Consider the following 15,238-nt stretch of genomic DNA (forward strand, 5'->3'; position numbering starts at 1 on the left):
GGCCCTATTCATTTTTTTCGTATAAGCAACCGTTACGGCACAGTGGCGCCGTAAACCTCATATATGCTTTGGCGGGCTCCGGTTTTTGTTTTTTATTTCGTCATCTGTTCGTTTTATTGATAAAGTACTTATGTAAAATAAAACAACACAGTGTAACCTACAAATTATGACCTATGCACATTTTACATTCTTTGCGCCCCAAAGCCACAGTGGTGGCCCAAAATCAATTTTTGCATATTTTCGCCACCTACACGCATTTTATTGCATTAATGCTATTTTAATAGCAAAATATTCATTCTTAAGTGGTCACTAAGCAGTGGCGGATCCAGGGAGGGGTGATGGGGGCAATCACCCCCCCTCTTAAACCAAGTGATATTATATTTAAAGATTATAAAAATATTCATTTATTTTTATAAAAATTTAGCCAATTGGCACCCCCCTCTTAACGATGCTGGTTCCGCCACTGTCGCAAAAGCATAAAAAGTACGCCATTCTTTTAAAAATAATAATATAAGTATTTCTATAAAAATAAATGAATAGTTTTATAATCCTTAAATAGAATATCACTTGGTTTGAGAGAGGGGGGGGGGGGTGATCGCCCCGATCACCCCTCCCTGGATCCGCCACTGCTTAACGACCACTTAAGGGTGAATATTGTGCTATTAAGGTAGCATTAATGCAATAAAATGCGTGTAGGTGGCGAAAATATGCAAAAATTGATTTTGGGCCACCACTGTGGCTTTGGGGCGCAAAAAATGTAAAATGTGCATAGGTCATAATTTGTAGGTTACACTGTGTTGTTTTATTTTACATAAGTACTTTATTAATACAACGAACAGGTGACGAAAAAAAAAACAAAAACTGGAGCCCGCCAAAGCATATATGAGGTTTACGGCGCCACTGCGCAGTAACGGTTGCTTATACGAAAAAAATGAATAGGACCTAATTTTAACCTTGTATAAGTTTTGTTTAAAAAGAATGCATAGGTAATGAGAAAATCGTAAAAACATGCTCGCCAAGGGATAGGGGTAGTTTCTGCAGTATATTTTCAAGGATAGGGGTGGTTTCCGCAGGGATGTTGCAATAACCAAATCTATTTTTGAAAAGCACTATTGATGAAGCATATGCCCATATGGATCAAAAAGCAAAAACCAAAAAAAATTTCAACCCCCCATTTTATTTATTTTTTTTTTGGCTACAGGGGTTGCACTAGGAAATCGCTTTTGGTGTCTATGCATCGGTAATAATAACGTGCACAAAAGGATATATGAAGCATATTAATAAAGGGCATTGTGTGTGAAGGATTCCAAGAAAATCACTTTATTTATTAATTCTTCTTTTTTTGGGGTGGTTCCGGGGAAAAAATGGGGATGCGTTATACAAATTTGTAAATAGCACCAGTACATGGGTAATCACTGAAAGTCTTTTTACTCTAACATAAACGGTTCAGATGGTATAAAAAGGTGTTTTTTAAAATGTAACACCCTGTAATTAAAAATAGTACAATTACCCTTAAGTCAAACCTATACCAAAAAATCAGTTACTTATTTGTAAATAATCGTCGCAGAATTTCTTCTTAATTTCCGTTACAGTTAGGGAAAAATATATTTATTTTAAAAACTTGTCAACTTTGGGGCTCCACCCCTGCTAAACGGTGGATGATAGACGTATGCTGTCGGGAAATAAATAGTAGAAAATATAGTCCTCTTCATATTTCTATAAAAAAATTTTTTTGTAAAAGGTACAGGAAGGGCTACGTTCCGCAAAAACCACAAATTACCCCCTTTAAAGGGGTGAAAATGGGGGTTCCGGGGCTAAATTTTTTCAGAAAAAGTTAGTCTTATAATAAGCACCCCTTGATATAACAGAAAAAAAAAATAAAACCGGACTAGTGTCCATTTTGCAAGGTTCAACCTCTGTTTCCTACACTATATATAGAATTATTTATATTATAAATACTAAATATTTATATAATTATATTATAAATATATATGTATTCGGGTTTTGAAGAATGGCGAAAATGTGAAAAGTAGGATACAGAAACCATAAATAGCTCGAGAGGATTTTTGGAGTTTTTTTAACTTTGCTTTTTTCAGAAATATTTACATTCTCAGATAATTTATTTAATGTATTGCAACGCAATATAAACGAGATTAGTTTCTGTGTAAAAAAATTAGCGAATTTAAAGACGTTATTAACAAAAAGAGAGAGATGACTTTGAAAAATGCTGGAATAATATGATGGCAAGAAGTTTACGCACTGATAATGTTGAGCACTGTAGATGCGGACTTCTCGATCTGAAAGTTCCGGTTTTTTAAGTAATTTAGGAAAACATTGGTTTATCAGTATGATGAATAAAGTTTATAAATATCTCGCTTAATATATTATATTAGGCGAGATATTTGATTTTTGTCGTGAGTTTCCGATATCAATAACCATAGTTTCTATATCTTGCACAGACGCAGAAAGGGGCTTCAAGTGTTCAATGGATTCATCTCTGGACTGCGAGGGGGCCCATTCAATTTCTGAATACGTACAGCACTTAAATATCCAGTAACGACACGCGATACGTGACGCCTTTCTTATCGTGCATTAGATGAAATTATTTCCTATATTTGCCGTGTGCAAGTACTTGGAGGGGATATGAGAAACGATCGTACGTGAATAGCGGAGAAATCTTGCAACTTTCTTAAATAAATCATATTGTCAATTGAAATTGTCAAATCGACGTATATTTCATACCTACTGCCATTGAAGAAGAAAAATTATATGTTGCTCCCCAATATTGATATGATATGCAATTATTATAATATAATAAATATATAAAAATAAATTTAATTAATTGTATTTTGCTTGCAGTACTGCATTTTAATAATTCATTTTATTTACTACATACAATTGTTTACCTTTTAATAACATAACCTCAATATTACTTTTTCTTCTTATAATTTTTTTGGGCTATAGCCTTGACAATTATCCAGCAACCAGGACCAATATGATTGGCTAATATAATTAAAAGTGCGAAAAATGTTGCTGAGCTATGAAACCAAGTGTCGCTTTTCTGAACTTGCACGGTCCCAATAGGGTATGAAAGGAACAACGTGTCCAAAGAAACAATTTCTGTAATGTAACCTTTTGCTATTTAAAGAGCCTACACATAAAGACACCAAATCAGTCCTTGCTGTCAAGGAAATTCCACTCCACTAAACAATCTCGTTTCTCTTATGTTGCACTGTGCGTACCGCTCACCTGGTCGACGAAAAACTCTTAAGCGTCGATCAGAGCTTAGACTCGTTCGACTTTTCGTCAAGGCAATAATTAGACTCGTCTGTAAAAACTTACTAATGAAGTAAAAACCTCACATGTAGGTAGGTGGTATATAATTTATTAAAAAATTTTTTCTAAAAATGATCCAAGATGGATAAAATCACAAACGTTTTCGGACCAATCAGTCCATCATCAGGTGGTAGAAACCTAAAATAAGCAAACCACTGTATTAAAAAAGCCAAGATGAAATTTGACTGTCTGGAAGTTAGGAAAATTACAACATGTGGTTACTTACTTCAGATCCAAAGTAGTTGGAACTAGCTACATATTTAGGTCAAAAGACCTTAATGTAATAATAATTATGCCATTTAGGCTACAAAAATGTCGACAATAAGTCGATGTCACAAGAAATTAAATTGCAACGGTATTACAAAGTGGTCTTCATCTTGGCCTCAAACTGACAGACTAAAATATGACATTGAACGGATATTGACAAGACCTTCTAGGGAATTTTATGTGTATGTAGTTATATTGTATTTTAGAAATGCAAAAAATATAAAAAATATTTTTACTTAACTGAATGAATTTAATTAGATATTAAATAAATGAGTAAGAATAAACAATTTAAATTAATAGTCACATGAAATTATTTATGAAAATTTCATGGCGGTGAAAGCGAAAATTTTGCCAACAGGTAATGACGTCACTTGGTAAAAAGAAGAACAAAAAGAAAAATAAACTGAAGAAAAATAAAAATAAAATAAAAAGAAAATTATTAGATAATAATTATAAGGTAAAAGAATTAGTGAATAAATCTGGAATTTGGCTATTCGCGGTGTGCAAGTACGTGGAAGGGGAAACGAGAAACGACCCTGCGCGAGTCGCGGAGAAATATTGCAACTATCCTAAATAATTCATATTGTCAATTGAAATTGTCAAATTGACGTATATTTCATACCTTCTGTCAATGAAGCAAAAAAATTATATATTGCTACACAATATTGATATGATATGCAATTATTATATAAAGGTAAATTTAATTAATTTTATTTTGCTTGCAGTACTGCATTTTAATAACTAATTTTATTTACTACATACAATTGTTGACGTTTTCATAACATAACCTGAATCTTATTTTTTCTTCTTATTATTTTTTTGGACTATGGCCTTGACAATTATCCAGTAACCAGGACTAATATAATTGGCCAATCTAATTAAAAGTGCGAATTTTAGTATAGAGCGTAGAAATAGGGGTCGCTTTGCCGAACTTGCACGGTCCCAATAATGAAATGTAATATAGTTGATAGTCATAATGTAACAGTATAACTGGTTGTCTAATTTCAAGTAGATGTAATAGGGTGAATAAAACACAACTAAGTAAAATACTATGGTTTAACGGAATTGAGATTAAAGTACTAAATGGATGTATTATTTAAGAGAAAGTACTGTGAACTGTAAATACGAAAACGATAAGTGAAAGTTAATATGGTGTGAAGTAAATAATGATATGATGCCAAATTATTGTTTGAAAATTATGTGAAAATAAAATTAAAATTAAAAATAAAAATATAGAGGGAATAAAACGAGGGTGAAAATAAGCTAGAAATGATGCATTATAAAATAAAACAAAAATTGTAGGCCTTGAATTAATGGTTGTCTAACTTGAAGAGAGATTGAAAATAAAATTAGGTAAAGAAATTAAATTAAAGTTAAAAAGAAAATGAACATTTTATGTGGTTACTGGACCAACAGAGACATGAAAACCTAAGCCTACCTCCACAAAGGATAGGAGACACGCAAAGGCACACACATATCCGTCAGCTCAATGATCACATAATAATCATGACAAATTGGCAAAATAGTTCTCAGATTAACATTGTAGGTAATGGTGTGATAAATGTATAGTAAAAAGTAGAGGAAGGTCTTGCTTGTTGAATATAACAAAGCTAATAGAAAGCAAAATGAAAATGTTTGTGGTCAACAAACTGACAAGAGACAAACATGCCTAAACCTACCTCCACAAAGGATAAGAGACCTGTAAAGGCACACACATATCTGCCAGTCCAATGATCACAAACACTAATATCAACAATTTAACTTAGATGAACTGAAGGATTGTATATTAGAGGTGTCCAATAACCACCAGCAACCGAACCACAACCAAAAAACCTGTGTATAAGAATAAAAGGTAAATAGTTCAGAAAAATATTGTAAATGGATGGAGGGTTTGTGAAATGTATATTAAGTAACATGTAGTTAGGTAAAGATGTGGATTCGGAGTTATCAAGCTGAAAAATAAGAATGTCTTAAAATAAAAATGAAGAGAAATATCATGTGAAGCATGGACCCTGTGGAAATAAAATAGATGTATTTAGAAAAATATGAATTAAGTGTAAAAGGTTAATTCTAAACTATGGAAATAATTGACGGTGTATAGGAGTAAAGTCACGGTTTAATGAAGTTTGACGATTAACACAATTGGGGCTAGTACGTATGTCCTTGATAATCTCCAAATCCTCATACAAATCTAACCTGAGTGTATTTTTATCTTGAATGTTGTGGATCAAAGAAACCCCTTCTGGAACCTTGAGATGATGTTTATTGACTTTAAGATGATGGGAAAAAGCAGAAGTATTGTCAAGTTTGGAGTGTTCAGAAGTTCGAACTGTAAGAGACCTAAAAGTTCTGCCCACGTATGTAGCATCACAGTCAGAACATGACAATTTATAAACACCACTGCGATTCATATAGTGGATGGAGTCTTTGGTGTTGGATAGGATTTTACCAAGAGTGTTATGTACTTTAAATGAAATATTAATATTGTCAGAGCTATTAAGTATATGTTTAATCTTTTCAGAAATTGATGAGTTATGGAATGGTAATGATCTATATAAAGGAGGGATGGTTGGGTTAGAATTGTAAGCCGATTGCCGGAGGAGATTGGACTCTCTCTTACGGATAAGTTTATCAATGATGTCAGGACTGTAGTCATTGTTTACAACTATTTGTTTAATTATATTGAGTTCTTTGTTGAATTCATGAGTTGATAAAGGAATAGTGTATAGTCTATGTATGAAACTTCTAAAAGCTGAATATTTATGGGAGAGAGGATGATTGGAGGATGCGTGAATGACATGATCTGTTTGTGTAGGCTTGCGATAAATACCAAAGTTGAATTGATTATTAAGTCTGGTAATGGACAGATCTAAAAAATTGATGGCATTAGAAGACTCTAGTTCCATAGTGAATTTGATGTTTGGATGAAGTTGATTAATTTTTGACAGAAGAAAACACAGCTGTTTTCGGAATGCTGTTTGACAGCTGTGTCGGAATTCCCTAGGATAAAGACGAGACAATCGTCGACATAACGGTACCAGTGTAGGATTTCAGTGTTTTTCATGATATAATTGGATTTTAAGTTATCCACAAAAACATCAGCTAAGAAAGGAGATAAGCAACTGCCCATAGCTAAACCATCAGGTTGTTTATAAAATGTATTATTAAATATGAAAAAATCTTGTGACAGACAAATTTGCAGAATATCTATAATCGGTGAAATGATTTGGGGTTGGATGTTATTATTGGTTAGGAGAGAATTTACCAGACTAATTGTTTCATTTTTGGGCACTGAAGTGAATAAGTTGCTAACATCAAAGGAAAGCATTGTTATGTCAGGATGAAGATTAATAAGTTGAAGTTTCTCAACTAATTGGTAAGAATTTATAACTGAAAATTGAGGAGTGAAGTTGATTAGATTTTTAATTGTCTTAAGAAGGAACTTAGATAAAATAGAATAGTCTGTAAAAAGATTTCCCCAGTCCTGAATGTTCCAGTTCACATGTTCTCTAGCGAATTGTAGTCTAGTCCTGCGATGGTCTGCGTTTAACACAGGTCCTTGAGCTGCGACTCGGATATGAAGACTTCCTTCCGAAAGACGTCTTCTGGCAGTGTCAAGACTGGACTAAACATGCCCAGCTTAAGTAAAATACTTTAAGATGTGGTGAAACGTTTTCTTAAAGCACGGAGGTTACCGTGACACCTCTCTTTCGCTTAGTAAGCACGACATCGTTCCGTTAACCCGTGAGCCGTTAAATTTAATTTTGAGATTCAGATCAGTTGGATCTTTCTGAATACTCAGCTATTTGAAGGGTCAGTTCTGATTAGCTCATCTCTATAATTGCGACGAGAAACGAATTAAGGATTAAAACCCTACACTTTCTTCGTTTTTAAAGATACGAAAATAAAAAAAAAACAAAATGTTCACAAAACATGAGACTACAACATAATTTCGATATATACCCACCATTGCACCTTTTACTACCTATACAGTGTGTCTAAAGCACCCATAACACAAGAAAACCATCCAGTATAAGCTTAAACAAAGTGTGTGTAAAGTTTTGCCGAACAGTGTAAACACCAAAGAGAAAATATAAAATAAAAAAATAGCGAAAACCGGTAATCTGTTCACGAGGAAATCAACTATGAAAATGAGCACATTTTTGGATATCAACTATGAAAATGAGCAGTTAACTGTACATTATAGTAAACTAAAAAAACATGCGAACTGACAGATCTAAAAATTACGAAAACTTCTCTACACTGCACATTGAAAATTTGAACGTGAATGGTAAAGAGAAAAGTGAATAAGGAGCTCCAAATGAGTGCAAACTTTGAAAAAACTAGAACATAAACATGTCATGAGTATTTTCAAGAATATGTTCGTTGTTAAGGTGCTGCCATACCCAGTAAAAACATGTCCGTTATACCCTTAGGCTAGGGCTCCACGAGCTACATATTGACGCTAGCAGGATCAGTAAAATTACGGCGGCAGCACAGCAGTAAAATCATGGCTCCATGAAAGCGGTAGTTTACAGCGCAAATAGCACCGCGTCTTGGTCTTGTAGTGGCTCTATGAACTTTAGTATGACGTTTTACCATTTCCAACTATCGAATATGAAAAATCGGGTTTTTCAGATTCGATACCTTGCCCTCGCATTTTACGTGATACATATTGTGGCAAATTCTCGTTATTGTACCTTGATTAGAAGCGCGGGAAATATGCTGTTTAAACCATCGAATATGAACATTTTTTCATTTGGTTGACTGCAAACTAACGAAAATGGTTATATTCGATACTTCTGTTTTGTATAAATATATCTAAGTCTAAAGGTATATTTGTACAACGCTAAATGTCGAATGTGTCACATTCACTAGTTTGTGTTGTAATTTATTCAACAGTTATTCAATTATAATCTGTAAACTGTCGAAAATGAAACTGCTGAGAAGAATAAAATGCACGTGTTTACAATTAGTGCGAATTTTGTTTCAGTATCGCTTCCAAGAAATTCTTGTGAGGCAGTTTATGATTTCATTTTAACGGATTTTAATTATTTGATTATATAGTTATTCGCTGTTATACATTCGCTACTTTGAATCATCGGACCGAAACAAATCTTTGATTAATACAAAAAGCAAAGGAACGAATGTGATTTTTTGGAAAGAAAAAAATGATAAGCAGTTCAAATTTGTTATCAATCTAACAAGGATTAAACATTACATACAAAAAATATAAAAATTTTCTCATTTGTCAATGCGCTGATTTAGGAGTCTCTAAAAAAGAGTTATTTTGCTCTCCTGAAAAGTACCACTTTTCACATTCGATAGTTGGAAATGGCAGGGACGATATAGTATGGATTATGGATAATCTATCATGAGTATTAATATCGAAGACTAGGCACTAAAATAAGATAACAAAATCCTGGAAAGGGAGGAACACTTTAGGTATATGGGTAGCTGAATTGACTGCAGAGTTGAAAGCGATGAGGAAATTTTGACCAGAATAGAACTTACACGAAAAAGCTTTATTAGCTGGCGTTCTGTATTGTGCAGTCTGTCATTGACCACACGTCTAAGAGTATTGAAGTGCCACGTCTGGTCCGTTTTGTTCTATAGATGTAAAACTTGGAAAACAAAAATAAAAAATCTCAACAAATTAGTAGCGTTGGAGTTATGGTGTTACCGTCGCATGCTCAGAATCTCGTGGTGAATGAATGAATGAATCAAAAATATATATCTCTTATATATCATATAAGTATCATGTAAACCATATTTCTCGATGTTACCAATTTCATAAGGTTGCTAGTTTCATGTACTAAGCAGAAAGCACTGAAGATGATCTGATCTAGATCGAAAACGTTTTGCGAATCCTTTTGAATGACTTTTAATGGTTTTTAATAAACTTTTTTTATACCATTGTACAAACGAAGTTTTTACTTCTGTATGATTTTTTAATTATGGTATACAGCCAGCTACTGAGATTTTCCCATTGATTATTTTTTCTAATATTAATAGTTCACTATCAAACTAAAAAAAAAAATTTCCAATATGAATACCTATAATTCAAAATACCAAACACAGCAAAATAAACGAAAAAGAATAAAAAAAAATCAGATTGAATGGCAATTGCACCTGCCACATACTAGCAACACAATACTGCCTGTGGGGCCAGGCACGAGCTGAACATAACTGTTAGGAAATAGGTCTACCACTATCCGTATGCGACATGACCTTAGCTACGCGCCTCATTCACCTTTAAGGCGACAATCTACAGCTCAGTGGAGCCGCCCAGTATTATCGCTGTTGTTTTCATTTATCACAATTCATTTTGCTGCTACTGCTAGCGTCAATCTCTAGCTCATGGAGCCCTAGTCTTAGTTATCACTAAATATCGATGAAATTCTCACAGCCCAAAAAATTTACTTATATGAAAAACATATGTAATACATCAGTGGCGGCCGGTCAGGGTCGGCAGTGCCGACCCACACATTTATAGATATAGATTTTTTTAATATTTGTATCTGTGAAATAAAAAAAAATCTATCAGATAATACAGACTAAATTTTATTCATGGTTTTTAAAAGGATTTGATCAATCCGAGCGTTAAGTGATCCCTGCGCATAACAGACTTCTCAAAAAATGAATGATCCGAGCCATTCATCTGACTTTTCGGCTAGCCGTCCCCAACTCCGTAGCTTGATGATTTACACGTAAAACTCAACGAAATAACAAGTCGATGAGCAAGCGAACATTACATTCTCTCCGTGGACAATAGCAGATACGGCATGGCAGGTTAAGCGGCAGGTACGGCATATTTCGGTCTGCCGGTTGGTGTTTCATTTGGAAGCATGCATCGGCAGAAATTGTCAAATAATCACGCCGTTTTACGTCGTTTAATTGATATCGTAATTTTTTTAAGTTGTCAGGAATTATCATTTAGTGGACATGATGGATCAAAGCATTTGTTAAAAATCAAAGTAATTATAGAGAATTAATAAAATTGTTTTAGAAATATGTACCTATTTACTTTATGATTCGAAGTGTATTCGTAATACAGAATGAACTAATACATATAATCAAATAGTTACATTTTGAATAACGTTGTTGAATCTGAGATTTAGAAAACCATTTGCTTTTCACTGGAAGTAGATGAAACTTCTGATTATCATGTCATTCACAATTATCAATTATTGTTGTTCGATACGCGTTACGTGGTAATATTTATGAGAGGTTTTTAGGTTTTAGAGACGTGAGTAAAAGCAATATGGCAGAATATATTTTTGGTGTTTTAAAGAACAGATTCAAATTTTTTTTATATCAAAAATAAATTGGTAGGGCAAACTGGGGCAATCTTATGACGGCGTTGCTGTGATGAGTGGTGAATTGAATGGTATCCAGACAAAAGTTAAAACTATTCCATCACAAGCTTTATTTACTCACTATTATGCGCATATAATGAATTTCGTTTTACATGATAAGTGTAAAAAAATAAAGAATATCGTCTTTTTTTGCCAGTTTAGCTCACCTAAACGGATTATTGCTTTAGAACAAATTTGTTTCGAAAAAAAAAGCGAACAGTTTGTCAGACGCGATGAAATTTTAAATCTCGGTTAGTTTTATCTAAGCAGATTATCTCTGGTAGTTTTAGTATCTGTAGCAGATTTTCGTGAACAGCTTTTGGAAGTTTTTGATTTTATTATCGAAGGCGATGACTTTGAAAGTGGCGATACCTCGATCCGTGAAGCAATCGGTTTGAGAACTTTATTAAATAATAATTACTCGTTTAATATTCTTTTAAATATTTTTAAGACAGAGTTTGCCCAAGATATTCCTTGTTGTTCAAAATCAGTCAACTGACATTATTACATATTTCAAAAATAGAATACGAAAGCTGGTGCAAAATCTCAGATATTTTCGTAATGATAGTAGTTTATAATATAAACGCAGTGACGTTTTGGATTCGCTTGATATTTCCGAACCATCCCAAAAAAGACAACGACCTGATACATATCTCGAAAAACGAGTAAGTATATCTTGAAATTTTGGATACCTACTATTATATGCAAATAGATACTCGTCTTTTGAATTTTAAAGATTTGCAAATTTTTGACCTCTTTGACGATTGAAAATTTAAAAGTTACCTTCGCCAAAGAATTTCCAAGATATTTATTATTACAAGTTAGGTACTTAAAAAATTATGCCGATCCAAATATTTTCATAAAGTGGGATAAGTTACAAAATATGTATGGGCCATTCCACGAACATACGCCTGTTTTGGATTACTTCGACAACGAATATTTTACTGTGCAACATAAGAAGTACGAAAGTAAATGGCGCTAATAATTATTCCAATAAACAACAATGTAATTTGCAATTTACTTTCGTTCTTCTTATTTTTCACAGTAAAATATTCGTTGTCGAAGTAATCCAAAACAGGCGTACGTTCGTGGAATAGGGTATATATATAATTCTATGTAGTAAGTACTGCAATTCATTACAAAAACTGTTCATCAATTTTCTTATTACCACCAATTTCTGCCTCAAATAAACGGGATTTACCTTGTCTCAAAAGAATCAACACATATTGTCGAAACACCATGAAATACAAATCAAGTACATCAAATAAAAAAAAAGCAAAAAACAACAAAATCTCCTATGATGATTTAAGCCTTTTAGTTTGATGGTATACCTATATGAGGAGACAAAAAAACCTTGCCGACCCTGTCTCCAAGGCCACGAGCCGCCACTGTAATACATATTAACACAAATGAAAACAAAGCAAATTCTGGTTAAAATTTCCAACGTAAAAATATTACAAAAAAATCCATAGGTATAACTTCAACATACTTAAACGATTCCTCACAGTTCGATGTAGGATCTACATAATTAAATGTCTCGAGTCTCCTTGAATTATTCTCACCGATGTCATTTTCCATTGGATCCTTCTTTATTTGAATACGCTGCACTGTGTTACGCTTACTTTACTGATTCCTCTGTATAATTATTGATTTGTCAATTAAAGTAAAATGATAAATTTACGTCATAAATCTCTTCTATAATCCATATACTACTTTCTGGGCGTAATTTATTCATTAAGCATGATCGAATCCTTAAAAATTCATATCTACTTGCTTTATATTAGGAATAATCTAAATCAGAGCTGCAGCAGTTGAGGATCTATACTTGGTTGATCTAAAAAGTGAAATCAAATAAATAAATTAATAGCTTGTATAGTCTGCCCGGAGGATCTTTGCTAATATATATTACATTACCCACGAATTACTTTTATTTTTTTTTTCTACCCAAAGAACATAAAATCCTGAAATTAAACCGACTGTACAGTTGTGGCCACTGAATAGTTTACACCTTCATTTTTACATTGTAATACTGTAAAATCGCAGTGTATCGCGGTATCCTGAATAAAGTACGCGCCTCCTAGTGGCGGGATACGGGCAACAATACATTGGCTTATAGGGCAGTCCTTACAGTAGGGATCCTGGCCTATACAGAAAAATTCAGGCGGGTGTGGGATAATACTGCACTTTGGTTGCATTGGTGGTGTATTGGATAAACGTGCAGGGCAGGGTATGCTGCAGATAGAAAAGGCATTCAGGCATCAAATATCCAAAAATCTTTTCAGGCCATAAATATTGAAAGACCTACTCCAACGCAATAAAAACTTATACTGAAATGATGGCATCTCCTGAGGTAAAATATGCCGGAAGTAAAATGAGCCCGTTCGGATCTCCGGGGGAACACCATTACAGGTTAGAAAAATTAGAATAGGGTCTTGGAATCTTGGTAGTCTTACGGGTAAGAGTCTGGAGTTAGTGGATGCGCTCAAATGAAGAAGAGTTTAAATTGCTTGTATTCAAGAAACTAGGTGGAAAGGACAAAGGGCGAAAGAACTAGGTGAATGATACAAATTGTGGTATGTAGGGAGTAGTAACACTGGAAATGGAGTTGGTATAATTGCTGTTAGTGAAATGAAAGATAACGTAGTAGAAGTTGTAAGAACGAGTGATAGAATAATGTCAGTGAAATTTGTAATTGATAAAGAGGTATTGAATGGTGTGTGTGTATGTATGTATGCTCCTCAAACAGGTCTAGGTGAGAATGAAAGAAGAGCTTTCTATGACCAATTAGTAGACGTACTGAGTGTTATTCCAGCAGAGGAAAAAGTTATAATAGGAGGGGATTTCAATGCACATGTGGGCCAAGCCAAGACAGGATATGAAACAATCATCATCATCATCAGTGGCGTTACAGCTCTTTATGAGCCAAAGCCTTCTTCAGAACAATCCTCCATTCACCCCTGTCTCTGACAACCCTTCTCCATTCTCTAATTCCAATAGATTTTAAATCAGTTTCTATGTTGTCTTGGTATCTAAGCGCTCGTTGTCCTATCGGCCCTCTTCGGTCAAAAACTTTTCTGACTATGGCATCTTCCTCCCGCCTGATTACATGACCTATCCATCTAAGACGTGCTATCTTAATGAATTGTACAACGTCAGGTTCTCCAAAATTTCTATACAACTCGAAAGTTGTAATGCATGCGCCACAAACCTTGTTCTTCTATGTCACCATATATTCGTCTTAGGATTTTTCGCTCAAAACGTTTGAACAGTTCTTGGTCATTCTGAGTAAGTGACCAAGTTTCTGAACCATATGTTAGCACTGGTCTTATTAGTGTTTTGTAGACAGTCAATTTAATTTTTCTAGGTATTTTTGAGGCCATCTGTCTTCTTAAGCCAAGTAGCACTTATTGGCGAGCACTATTTTCATTTTCATTTCTTTTTCATTTTTACTCAATTTGTGAGTATTTAGAAACTATCTTTCGGTCCTTTTCCTAGACGAAGAGAAGGTAAATGCGTGGCCTAAGTGTCCTCTATTTGCTTTCTCCTATTTCGTCGTCTCTATGTGATTGATTATATATTGTAAAATCCGGAGATATGGGATGCAGCCAGAAAGCAGTTTATTAACGAAAAGTCTTGGATTTAAAATATTGTTTATTATATTTTTATTTCAATTATTCTAATTGTTTAAAAAGTAGTAAACTTTGTATCTAGGGCTTTTCGTTTTCCTCGTAATACGAGAGATGTCGCTGTATTGCGTCTCAAAAGGCGGGTTCATCGCATCGCGATGGTTTGCTTTAAAAGAGGCAGAATGTTTGTATTCCCTTCAGAGTTGTGACTGCATAATCTTCACTGATGATGCATAAGGATGCTGAAATAGTTACTATATGGAGATGGTAGTCCAACTCTGAATCGAATATAAACAAAACCTGCCTTGAACCCTTTTTATCTTTTTCATTTTTACTCAATTTGTGAGTATTTAGAAACTGTCTTTCGGTCCTTTTCCTAGACGAAGAGAAGGTAAATGCGTGGCCTAAGTGTCCTCTATTTGCTTTCTCCTATTTCGTCGTCTCTATGTGATTATATATTGTAAAATCCGGAGATATGGGATGCAGCCAGAAAGCAGTTTATTAACGAAAAGTCTTGGATTTAAAATATTGTTTATTATATTTTTATTTCAATTATTCTAATTGTTTAAAAAGTAGTAAACTTTGTATCTAGGGCTTTTCGTTTTCCTCGTAATACGAGAGATGTCGCTGTATTGCGTCTCAAAAGGCGGG

General features: G+C 33.9%; 2 protein-coding genes across 2 annotated transcripts in view; both read right to left on the bottom strand.

Annotated features, from left to right (window-relative positions):
- Positions 1 to 330: 330 nt before the first annotated feature.
- LOC126887021 (uncharacterized) lies at positions 331 to 6,644 on the bottom strand. The gene is made up of 2 exons (XM_050654327.1): positions 3,563 to 6,644; positions 331 to 3,474 (listed from the first exon to the last, which is right to left on the bottom strand). The coding sequence occupies exon 1, from the start codon at positions 6,507 to 6,509 to the stop codon at positions 5,679 to 5,681; it is 831 nt and encodes a 276-aa protein (XP_050510284.1). The 5' UTR covers positions 6,510 to 6,644; the 3' UTR covers positions 331 to 3,474; positions 3,563 to 5,678.
- A 5,742-nt stretch (positions 6,645 to 12,386) lies between these two features.
- LOC114334882 (pericentriolar material 1 protein) overlaps positions 12,387 to 15,238 on the bottom strand; it is a 102,334-nt gene continuing 99,482 nt past the window's right edge. Inside the window, exon 19 of the mRNA XM_050654308.1 lies at positions 12,387 to 12,795. Coding sequence (XP_050510265.1) covers positions 12,758 to 12,795 — 38 coding nt within the window. The 3' untranslated portion in view covers positions 12,387 to 12,757. The remainder of the gene's footprint in view (positions 12,796 to 15,238) is intronic.

This window comes from Diabrotica virgifera, chromosome 6, assembly GCF_917563875.1.
Source record: "Diabrotica virgifera virgifera chromosome 6, PGI_DIABVI_V3a".
Lineage (NCBI taxonomy): Eukaryota > Metazoa > Arthropoda > Insecta > Coleoptera > Chrysomelidae > Diabrotica > Diabrotica virgifera.